This window comes from Gorilla gorilla, chromosome 21 (genome assembly GCF_029281585.2).
Source record: "Gorilla gorilla gorilla isolate KB3781 chromosome 21, NHGRI_mGorGor1-v2.1_pri, whole genome shotgun sequence".
NCBI lineage: Eukaryota > Metazoa > Chordata > Mammalia > Primates > Hominidae > Gorilla > Gorilla gorilla.
In genome coordinates, this window is record NC_073245.2 from 29973899 (window position 1) to 29986138 (window position 12240).

Below are 12240 nucleotides of genomic sequence, written 5' to 3' on the forward strand. Positions count from 1 at the left end.
TTAAGAAAACCCCAAACCAGTCATGTGATGTTTAAGCTCCAGGTACTGCATTGAGCAAGGTAAAAGCTTAATATAAACATAGGTTGGTTTTGTGGTATGCAGCTTTCCCCCAAAATTGTCTGAGGAAAGTAGATTTTAATTAAGTTGGTCCGGCCACACAAACATATATTTACAGTCCAGTTTGGTGTTACAAGGTTGTGGTTCCCATTAATCTTCACTTGAGATTAGCATCAGGGTTGCCGCCCTGCCAGGTCAGGCAGCAGCTATTACAGACACAGCCATCCCCTGCAGTGCTGCCTGCTTCATCTCAAACAGACACAAGTGGCCAAGCAAAGGGGGTGCTCACAACGTTTGAGGACAAGTGAAAGGTCTCATGGAAGGAAGAGGTGATCTGGGCCCAACCCCCAAGTAACAGCAGCCTCCTGGCTTTACATTAGCAGAGTACTACAGTGTCAAAACCTTCTTGTTTTTTTCTTCTTTTCATTGACTTACTAATTTGTTATTCATTGTTAACAGCTTCCATGGCTCCAAAATTCTCCAGTCATCCAGATTTAATCTGGTTTATCCAAGAATGTTGCCTAATTTTACCGTAAACAATAGGTTGTTTGGTATCATTATTCTCGTCAGTGGAAATTCTCAGCATGTCTCATGATGACAAAATCCAGGCAGGACTCCAAGTTTTGTTCCTTACTAGCACCTTCCAGCCGCAGTGGTCTCCTTGCTGTTCTTCATCCATGCCAGACCCTCCCCACCCCAGGGCCTTTGCACCTGCTGCTCACTCTGCCTGGAAGGTCCTTCCCCTCATGATTTAACCCCTGGCCACCATTAGATCTTCAGTCAAATGCTGCCTGCTTTTGTCTGCCCACCTTCACACTCAAACACTCTTTATTCTCCTTTCCTGCTTCACTTTTATCCATGTCATGGATCTCCTTCTCATAGATTCTGTAAATTGTGTATTTGTTTATTGTCTGTCGGTATCCCCTGACATGGAGCTCCATGCAGGCAGGAACTTCCGTCTGCTTCGTTCCCAGCCCCTGATGCAATGTCTGGCACATTGCAGATGATCATAAACATCTGTGGAACAAATGAATGAATAATTATTTATTTGTAAGACTATTACCACCACTGGAAAAAAACAAACAAACCCTCCTTTTTGATTAAGTCACCATAGTTATTGAATATTCATTCATTCATTCAAGCACTTTCTGCCTGTCTGTGTCAGGACAGTGTTGTGCTTTGCCCTGTGGGGAATTCACCAGTGCTTAGAGCATGGTCCTAACCTTTGTGAATGAACATGAGCAAATGTTTAAGTCTGCCTTTGCCCTTTCCAAGAAAGCAAGTCATGGCCCATGGCTGTGGCAGGTCCCTGATGCTGGCCGGGCTCTCTCCTGTTGGGTCTGTTGCTCTCTCTGCCATGTGTGTTTGTCCATCTGCACGTGGCACCATGCTGCTTGGGTGCTGGGGTTATTGGCATGAGGGGCCTTAGACTTGCTTTCCTATTCAAAGCCTGGTCCAGGGTCCAGCAGCATCAGCATCCTCTAAGAGCTTGGCAGAAATGCCGAATCTCCAGTCCCTCCCAGACCTCTGGAATCAAAGTGTGCAGTATAACAAGACCCTGGGTATCTATCTGTACATTAGAGAAGCTCTGCCTTCAAACACAGGAGAACGTTTTGTCTCCAGCACACCAAGGCCAATGTGTGGGCTCTAATGGGAAGATTTCATAAGTAAAGCCAACAGATATTCATTGAGAGCCTGCAGTGTGCAAGGCAATGGGCTAATTCATCTCGGTTTAGGATTCCACATTCCTGCCCAGGCAGTTTCGGCCCAACATTCACATAGGCATGCAGTGAATTAGTACATAATGTTTTATATGCATGCTAGATCTACCAACAAGTCAGCAATTCTGATGTAAACTCTACGTACGTTTTAGCTACTCAGCAGGGCAATTGGGTCCCTACTTTGATACTGAAACTATGCTGGTTTTTCTCTCAGCCTGTCCTGAGTGTGATAATACAGACAGGAATTTTAAGTGTTAAGTTTTACCACCAGGAAAGATAACTTTGTCGATATGGTATGGTGTCTACTTAGGACATTTTAAACAGTTTAAGCTAAAACATCTCTATGATGAAAATAAACACAAGATAGAAAGCAGACATGTAATTACAAACATTCTCTCTTTTTCTGAACAATCAGGGATGTTCTACCATTTACCTTGAAGTTGCCTTATGCCATTTCAACAGCCAAGTCGGAGGCTCAGCTTGAAGAACTGGCCCAGATGGGACTAAGTAAGTGTGTGCCCCCTGCCTGAGTCTATCTAAAAATGAATCCATGGAGCAGAGTCAATGGTGGGCTCACTGAGGCTACATTGCTCCGTCAATCTCTCCAGCTTCTCCATCAGTGAGTTTGGGCTATCCAAAATGTTGACGTCCTCATGTAAACATCTGTAACGTGTTGATGTCTTCCCTTTCTGAGGCATCTTCCTGGGGAGAGGCAGCACTTGACAGAAAGAGAAATCCAGTGCAGTGCATCTCGCGTGCATGATTTTTTTTTTTGAGGGGCACACGGGCATTGACGGCACTTCTGTGCTTTGAGGAATTTGACAGCACAGACATCTAGAGTAACATCTGTTCCACTTCCTCTCTCGTCGTTCAATTCTTGTCCTGCTGTTCTGGTCTATGTCCTAACCCTGCCGGGGATCCTTGGTCTGGCAGCTGGGTACTTGCTTCCCTGTCCTGTCCCTTTGCCGATGTCCCCTAAGTCCCCAAAATTCTGCCGGACAATGGTTGACAATGGATCAAGACATACAAGTCACCCACTTTAACTTCTTTTCCCCATTGCCTTGGGGGAATCTATGTGGGTTTAGCTTTTGCAAAAAATGTTCCTCCTAGATCAAAAGAGGAAATTCTCTTAAGATTTTAGGACTTCACTCACTGTGATACTTGACCCAGCAAATAAAAGATGTATGTATTCCTCCTCTGGCATATTTTTCTCTTAATCTAAAGAACTTGTTCTGAAGCAAGCGCCATTTCCAAGGAAGCTTCAGAGAGGAGCCTGGGCATAGCTTTGAATTCCCTTCTGCTGAAACTGCAATTTTTTTTTTTTTTTTTTTTTTTTTTGAGAGGGAGTCTCGCTCTGTCACCCAGGCTGGAGTGCAGTGTTGAGATCTCAGCTCTCTGCAGCTTCTGCCTCCCAGGTTCAAGCGATCCTCCCACCTTAGCCTCCCGAGTAGCTGGGGTTACAGGCACTTGCCAACACGCCCATATAATGTTTGTATTTTCAGTAGAGACGGCGTTTCACCACGTTGGCCAAGCTGGTCTCAAAATCCTGACTTTTGGTGATCCACCCGCTTTGGTATCCCAAAGTGCTGGGATTACAGGCGTGCACCACTGTGCTCGGCCATGAAACTTAGATTGTATCTGTAGAAGGATTGCCTTCTGTGTTTGAGGCCTGTCTGATGGCAAGACTGGGTAATGGGATTTGGAAAGAGAATACTGGTAAAACTCTCGGGCCATAGAAACGTCCCTATTTAAAAGTTGCACCTTCTCTTGCAACTGAGTTCTGCATACCTTTGGAGAGAGATTAAAATACTTGCTGAAGTTAAGTCAATATTGTCAACTAGATTCTAGGCCTCTTGAAGATGTGCACCGGGTCTCAGTTCTCTCTCCCGACCTTTGTCCACATAGCTCCAGTCTGATGGTCCACAGGCTTAGTGAGTGCATAGTGCTGAGTCTGAAGGACTAAAGTGTCAAGGACAATGCTTGTGCCATGCCGAGAGAGGTGAAAAGAGTTTGCTCCAGTGGCTACTAACCAGAAGCGACTGAGGGCTAATTAACATATATTCGACTTGTGATTCTCAATGTGCATATTATCCATTTTGCGTAGAGATAGCATATTTTAAAATTCTGTGCCTCAGTAAAAATACTGTTCATCAAACTAATATTCCTCGAGGGTCTGCTTTGTGGCAGACACTGTGCCCCAGACCAAGGACTCAAGGGTTAGTAAGATCCCCTCTCACTCCCTGTGCTTGTACCTACTGCCAATGAGATTTGTAGTTTATATGGGAGATAGATATACACATGAACTAAATATACAAAGCCTTACAAAAGATTTACAGCTGTGACAGTACAAGTCTAAGGAGGACTCAAAGGAGGTGGAAGTAATTTCTCCAAGACCTGCTGTCCTGGCTAATAGAAACATAAGGCTAATCTGTGTGTAATTTGAAATTTTCTAGTAGCCACACAGGTTAAATTGATTTTAATAATTTATTTTGTTGTATTTAATATATCCAAAACATTATAATTTCTACATGCAGCCAATATAAAAAAATTTTAAGGTATGAAATGTTTTACATTCTTTTTTTCATATCATGTATTCGAAACCCAATGAGTTATTTTATACTTACAGCATATCTCAACTCAGGCCCTGAATGTTTGTCAGAAATACATGGTTTGTATTTAGATTTCATTAAATTCACAGTTAAAAAAGTAGATTCTCATAACCAAGTTCCAAAGATACTTAAACATTTTCCAGTAACTGAACTGAACATGAGTTCTAAAATTTAAATTGATTGACACTGAATGAGGTTTGACATTGACTTCCTCGGTTGTACTAGCCAACTTCAAGTGCTCAATAGCTCAACCTGTGGCTCAACTTCAACAGCTCAACCTGTGGCTGTTGGCTTTCTTGTTGGACAGTGCGGGAGTCGGGAAAGAGAAGGAGGGATACAGGATAGATTACATAAGGCAGGTGACACGGCTGTCACCACACAGACAAGGGAGAGCCAGGACTCCCAAAGGGCTTCCTCTCAGTCCTCCCATGGCCAGCCATTCTGGGCCCATGGGAAAGAAAGACACTGCAAAGCATAGCTAGAGATAGAGAATAACCCATTCCAGGCCAGGCACAGTGGCTCACTCCTGTAATCCCAGCACTTTGGGAGGCCAACGCAGGTGGATCACCTGAGGTCAGGAGTTGGAGACCAGCCTGGTAAACATGGTGAAACCCCGTCTCTCCTAAAAATACCAAAATTAGCCAGGTGTGGTGGTGTGCGCCTGTAGTCCCAGCTACTCGGGAGGCTGAGGAAGGAGAATCACTTGAATCTGGGAGGTGGTGGTTGCAGTGAGCCAAGATCGTGCCACTGCACTCCAGCCTGGGCGACAGAGCAAGACTCTGTCTCAAGGGAAAAAAAAAAAAGAATAAGCTATCCCAAATGGAAATTATAACAGGCACCACTGATCACAGCACTACCTCCCTCAACTTACATGGAACACTGAGACTCATCTGCAAGAGGAGACACAGGCAGTACAGATCAATAAGCAATCTGCACTACTTCTCAGAGCATTGCATATTTATGAGCATGGTGAGGAGGTTATATAGGATTTGGGAAGGAGGGACTCCGAACCACAAAGGTAAATGGTTGGGCCTGCACTGCACATTAAGCTTGCTGTGGTTTTTCTGCTGATGGGACCCATGAATGTAGTTTTCCTCCTTTGGTGGTTTTAATGCTGAATGTGTAAAACCCTAGGCAGATTGTGTAACATCCCCCAGCCCCAGCTGCTGGTCCTGCCCATTAAAGCGGAACTTCAAGGCCCAATTCCTTGGCTGGCAGCTGCACTGTGGAGGGCATCCCAGGAGAAGTTGTTGGGAAAGGGTGGTGTTGCTTTGTAAGTCGGTTCAGTTTTTGTAAAGCAAGTCAGGAAGCCCCAGTGACCTTTTTTGAGCTTATACTGGAGCAATTCCAGTTCCTTTTTTTCTTCCAACTTACCTGTGAAAAGGCAGGGCTGGAATCCTATGTTGGCCAAGCCATTTCTCCAGGGCTTTGAAGGTGACAGACCCCTGGAGCTTTCCTGTGAGCCCACAGCTGGGCCTGGCAGCCTTTCTGCCCTTTCCAGTAAAGGAATGCAGTAAACCTGAGTACAACGCACCCCCTACCCCACCCCGCAAGACTCGCGGTGTCATGCAGTGTGCTTTTTTTAATTTGTGAAGGAATGGTCTGAGTGTACCGTATTTACATTCTTGTGTTCACTGATAATGACTTTCAGATTTCTGGAGCTCCCCAGCCGACAGCAAACCCCCGAACCCTCCACCTCCCCATAGGCCTCTCTCCTCCGACGGTGTCTGTCCTGCCTCCCTGCGTCAGCTCTGCCTTATAAATGGAGTGCATTCTATCAAAACCAGGACGCCTTCAGAGCTGGAGTGCAGCCAGACCAACGGGGCCCTGTGCTTTATTAATCCCCTTTTCTTGAAAGTGCACAGCCAGGACCTCAGTGGAGGCCTGAAACGGCCGAGCACAAGGACTCCCAACGCGAATGGCACGGAGCGGACTCGGTCCCCCCCACCCAGGCCCCCGCCACCCGCTATTAATAGTCTCCACACAAGCCCTCGGCTGGCCAGGACTGAAACCCAGACGAGCATGCCAGAAACAGTCAACCATAACAAACATGGGAACGTAGCTCTGCCTGGAACGAAACCAGCTCCCATCCCTCCACCCCGGCTGAAGAAGCAGGCTTCTTTTCTGGAAGCAGAGGGCGGCGCAAAGACCTTGAGCGGCGGCCGGCCGGGCGCAGGCCCGGAGCTGGAGCTGGGCACAGCTGGCAGCCCAGGTGGGGCCCCGCCTGAGGCCGCCCCGGGGGATTGCACAAGGGCCCCGCCGCCCAGCTCTGAATCACGGCCCCCGTGCCATGGAGGCCGGCAGCGGCTGAGCGACATGAGCATTTCTACTTCCTCCTCCGACTCGCTGGAGTTCGACCGGAGCATGCCTCTGTTTGGCTACGAGGCGGACACCAACAGCAGCCTGGAGGACTACGAGGGGGAAAGTGACCAGGAGACCATGGCGCCCCCCATCAAGTCCAAAAAGAAAAGGAGCAGCTCCTTCGTGCTGCCCAAGCTCGTCAAGTCCCAGCTGCAGAAGGTGAGCGGAGTGTTCAGCTCCTTCATGACCCCGGAGAAGCGGATGGTCCGCAGGATCGCCGAGCTTTCCCGGGACAAATGCACCTACTTCGGGTGCTTAGTGCAGGACTACGTGAGCTTCCTGCAGGAGAACAAGGAGTGCCACGTGTCCAGCACCGACATGCTGCAGACCATCCGGCAGTTCATGACCCAGGTCAAGAACTATTTGTCTCAGAGCTCGGAGCTGGACCCCCCCATCGAGTCGCTGATCCCTGAAGACCAAATAGGTAAGTACCCTCTTTGTTAAAATATAAAATCTATTGTAACTCTGTCCGGGCAGTGCAACCTATGTTTGTTATTTTTTATGAAGTTTACTCCGAAGTTCAAAACAACACCCAGCTCCAACTTCTCTCCCGGTTTGAATGGAAAAATCAGTTTCTCAAAGTAGCTGCTAACTGCCAGACTCAAAAATGTCTTCGGGAGTGACAGATTGGAGCTGCACAGTGATTCTGTTCAGGGATGGAGTTTGGTCCTCTGTGGGTCCAGCTGCCGCCTGCTGTGGTAACGTGTGTGTGTTACATGTGCCGGGTGTTTGTGGACGCGTGCTTCTCTGCAGGCTGTGCATACATACAAAGGTAGTTTTGTTATCTTCTGAGAGGCAGTGGGTATTTTGTTCTGTCTTGGTTGCAAGTAAACTTTTTATTGAGGTGTAGCATATGTTCAGAGAGCACAAAACTCAGGTATGCATTGGAATGAGTTTCCACCGCAAGCTTACCTGTGGGACAACTACCAACCCCTGGATAAGCAGAACCTGACCAGCATCTAGGGACCCCGGGCCCCCTGTTCTCCCTCAAGGTTACCATCCTGCTGGCTCCTCATCCCATACACTTCTGTAAGCAGCACGGCTTGGGAGTAAGCAAAAACTGAAAAAGACAAGTTTGTTTTGTGTAACTTTAAAATAAGTAACATAGTTTGGAGGTCACGTGAAAGGTGTTTTCTCCAACTTCAAGGGGAAATTCTTTCTTTATAATCTCATTTAAAGGATGAGTTGCTAATGGTTACTTTGGCCAAGGCAAATTTGAATTTGGCAAGCAGTCTTTTCTTCCAGGGTGAGAATGTTGAAGGTTTTTTGTTTGTTTGTTGTTTTTAATTTTAGAAGGTTGACTCTTGAAGGTTAATTTCAGAGACTTTATTCACCAGGCAGCAGGAGCCTTTGGAGCTACCAAACATTTCCAGGCGGTTCAGAAGCTACACCCCAATTTTTTCTTTCTGATTGGGTCCATTTGTTGAAAGTAGTAAACAGTGTGTGATAGAGGGCTCTTTCTCTTTCTCTGTCTCTCTCTCTCCTCTCTTTTTTCTCATTTAAGTGATTTTCAGCAGCTCTTTGATTTTCTCACAAAGGAATCAAAGCCTTGTTTGTTTTCTTGTGGTTTGACTGAGGCCAGGCCTGGTTGATCAGGGCGTGGTTAAAGCTGGGGTGTTGCTGGAGTGAGTGGCTAAAGGAATGTGCCCTTGTGAGGTGCCTTCTAATTGAAAAAGACGTCAAGGAGACAGCAGAATATCCACACAGGCTGCCTTTTTCCCCATCCCACCAGAGACCCGCTCTCAAGGGAGACCATATCTGACTCAGTATTAACAGAAACCCAACCTGCAGGAGAAGCTTCCTCTTAGGGGCTGGGGTCAGAGGGGGGTGCAGCCAGGCAGGCGCTGATGTCAGGCCTGAGCTATGTGGCCAGCGGCGCCAACCAGCCCACAGTGCCTGGCCTTCCCTCCCTGCTGATGCTGTAAGAACCAACCCAAGTTAGTCCCGGGAAGCTCTTCAGCCAGCTCCTTTTGTAGTTAAATTCGGATATGGTACTTGCTCTTAGAACTCAAGGACTCACTCATTTTCTCCAAAAAACATGCAGAAAATTATGTATTTCACTACTCTAGAAGGATGCAGCTTTTAATTTAAAATGATTTATGGAGCTTCGAGTATAAGCCCGGCAGCCTGTCCAAGCTATTCCAGTGGGTCCTCACCTCACCCCTGTGAACACGCATCGTCATCCCTTAAGGATTGGAGGAAGGCAAGGAGGGCTCTGCCAGGCCATGCCATTTGTCTGACAGCCACACTCTCTAGTAAACTAGCAGGTGCGGTATTTGAACTTCCATCGGATCAGAAGCCCACGTTTGCTGAGCTCACTGTTCTGCTGCTGCTGCTTGTGTTTCTATTTTCTCATCAGTAGTTCACGGGAATTGTAACTGCAGGGCCAACCCTGGGATGAGGCAGCTCAGACTAAAGCTCTCTGCTGAGTTGTGGATATGGCCTCCACAAGCATTGCCATGCTTTTTCTGTGGGTTTGTTTGGTTTGGTTTTTTTAAACTTTAGCACTAAAAGCAGTCAGTTCCTCCTGTTTCTTCACCAGTGAAACATCATTCTGTTTTGAAAGTATAGTGACAGTGCTAGGCTTTTGAAATAAAGAAGGTGAGTGGGAGCAGAGGTCAACCTGAGAAACTCATCACAAGTCCAGGTAGAAGGAAAGGTGTGACCCTAACTATTAGAAAGCCAGTCCCCATAGAGGTGCACTTTATTAGATTAGGCCTCTGCCCAGAACATGGACTTAGCCAGCCCACTTGTCTATGTGGGCTTAAAAACTGGTCTATGTCTGCTTTAAAAAAAAAAATCTAGTTCTATCCTCATTTCCTGTAGCTTCTGAAGAAGATAGCTCTGAACTAGAAGACAGAATTCTAATTTAAAGCCTAGATTTATGGAACAACTTGAAGTCAAGAAGGTAGGAGGAGATATTACACTGGTTTAATCCATGTATGTTAGAGCAGTCATTCTTAGGTGAAAATGACCCTGTGAATGCATGCACGTGTATCCCTTTAGTATATGGAGATAATACTCATCTGTCTTCTTCAGAGGGTGGTTCTTCAGTTACATAGAGAAAAGCTAATGAGAAAAACAAATAGTTCTCAGTCACTTTCCTTTTGCCCATGTGCTGGTGTCACTATCCTTTCTAGCACTTTCTAGACAAGTGCAAATGATAAACAGTGAATCAATCTCAAAACCGAAAAACTACCCCTGTAAATGATTATGTTCTCTCATGGAGAATTTGCATTCTATTTAGACTACCCTTTGGAGCACTTCCAACCAAAAGCCCTGCTATGCAGAGGTTCCTGAATACATGTTCATTGCCTGGCACCAGCTTGGCTCTCCTGGTTGGAGAGACACGGGCTCATTCCTGTGTGTGCCAGCTCTCTATTCATTCCAGGCCACATACTGGGCTTCCCTCCCAGAGAGCCATCACCTACTCTCACCCTTCCAGAGTGGTACATGGAAGAACAGACAAATGCTTTAGTAAGAAGTGTGCAGTTTGGGGGCCCTACTTAAAGTATTGAGATCAACCTCTTCACGGACAGTGTGCTGCGCTCATTACTGATGACCCATGCTATAGGATGTAGATGGGGTGAAACCACTTCCTGCTCCAACACACGTTCCTCACTGGTGGGTGTTCACATACCACCATTCTTGCTTTAGTCTTTTTCAACCCATGGGGGATATCCAACCAAAGTTTCTGGTAGAGAAATCTTCATTTTGCAGAACTGGTTGCAATGGTGTGGTTAGTGTTTTCATTTTAGTAAAATGATGTTTATTTCTGACTTGATGTCAGTCTTGGGAAATCCCTCTGTTTTCAAGGCTTGTTTCAAGAAAAACAAAATTTGTCCAAATCCAAAAATGTTAGTAATCTTAAATTTTCTATTTCATTCAGATACTCTCCACAGACTATCAGCAGTGATACGAAAGAGCCAACTATTCATATTCCTAGAAGTCAGTAGCAGAAAACGAGACAGTACTGTGCTTATTTAAGTGCTACAAACCAAAATGTATGTTTTCTCCAAAGAGCAATTTAACGATTTGAAGAAAAAGTACCCTTAAAATCAATTTCCACATATTTCAAAGATCACTTCGATTTACCTATCTGAGTGTTTTTTGTTTGTTAATAGAGAAATGATACGGAAAATGTGGTTAGACACCGGAGAGTATAGCGCACATAGAAAAGGGGATTGAAATGATTCCCGGGGAGTTAAACAATCACAACTGCTCTGGTTCAGATCTGTTTTTTTTTTGTTTTTGTTTTTGTTTTCAAATGAGTATTTAAGCTGGCTCTAGCTTCAATATCTAGTGTGACTTGTTTTTAATTTTTCAGGTCACAGTTTGGTTCAAGCCCCTGAGTTATCTGGGTTATTTTTTAAGATAAAGAGCTATTCTGGGGCCAGGCGCAGTGGCTCACACCTGTAATCCCAGCACTTAGGGAGGCCGAGGTGGGTGGATCACCTGAGGTCAGGAGTTTGAGACCAGCCTGGCCAACATGGTGAAACCCAGTCTCTACTAAAAATACAAAAAAATTAGCCAGGCATGGTGGTGGATGCCTGTAATCCCAGCTACTCAGAGGCTGAGGCAGGAGAATCACTTGAACCCGGGAGACGGAGGTTGCAATAAGCCGAGATCATGCTATTGCACTCCAGCCTGGGCAACAAGAGTGAAACTCCATCTCAAAAAAAAAAAAAAAAAAAAAAAAAAAAAAAAAAAAAAAACTCTTCTGATCTAGTACATGTGACCCTATCGCCTGAAGGAACAAATGTCCTTGTAGAGTTAACAAGAGGCAGAGAAAAAGAAGAAAGATTGTGGTATGCAAAAGGATACCTATATTATTTCCAAAAATTAATTTAAATAGAAGACCACGACAAGAAGCACTTGGTTTTCCCCTGTGGGACATCTTTTGTTGATTAATTTTTACTTTAGGCCATCAAAATGGGGTCATTTATGTTACATCAACCAAAACAAGGTTGACACCCCTGGAGTTGTGACTCTCTGACCCTGAGCCCCTGACTCCATGACAGCCTGCACAAGGGGGCTGTTAGCTCAGTAATTCGGAAAGACCTTGCTCACAAGGTGGGTGGCGGATAGCATCACAAAATAAGTCACACGAAGATGTCTGCTCCAGAGTATTTTTTGACCATATTCCTAGAGTCTTTCTACCTCCCAGGCAGGAAACCTCACCAGGTAAAAGAGGAATTCATGTAGGAATTGAGGAATGTCACCCAAAGGACACCTAAAATGCTGCATGAATTGTGTGGCAGCATCAGGCTCTTTAGGGCACACCTATGTTTTTCCACCCCTCCACTCCAGCCAAAAGGAGGGTCCCCACTGGCTGCCTCTGTGAGGCCAGCACCGCATAGACGCAGCCCTCCCTGGTCCTCAGGTCCTACCCACAGCCTTGTCTCACTAGCTCAGTCTCTCAACAGGGAACAAATGGTGTAGACACAGCCCCCACTCTCTTCTCGCAGACACAGTATCCACTTTGGAGCTTC

At 45.9% G+C, this 12240-nt stretch overlaps 1 protein-coding gene across 6 annotated transcripts in view; it reads left to right on the forward strand.

Moving 5' to 3' along the window:
* Nucleotides 1–12240, forward strand: part of RIN2 (Ras and Rab interactor 2) — a 246307-nt gene that overhangs the window by 212528 nt on the left and 21539 nt on the right. For all 6 annotated transcript variants that reach the window (XM_055372352.2, XM_055372353.2, XM_031004947.3 and 3 more), the window contains 2 exons: nucleotides 2194–2285; nucleotides 6039–7172. In XM_055372352.2, the coding sequence (XP_055228327.2) occupies nucleotides 2194–2285; nucleotides 6039–7172 (1226 nt within the window). The remainder of the gene's footprint in view (nucleotides 1–2193; nucleotides 2286–6038; nucleotides 7173–12240) is intronic.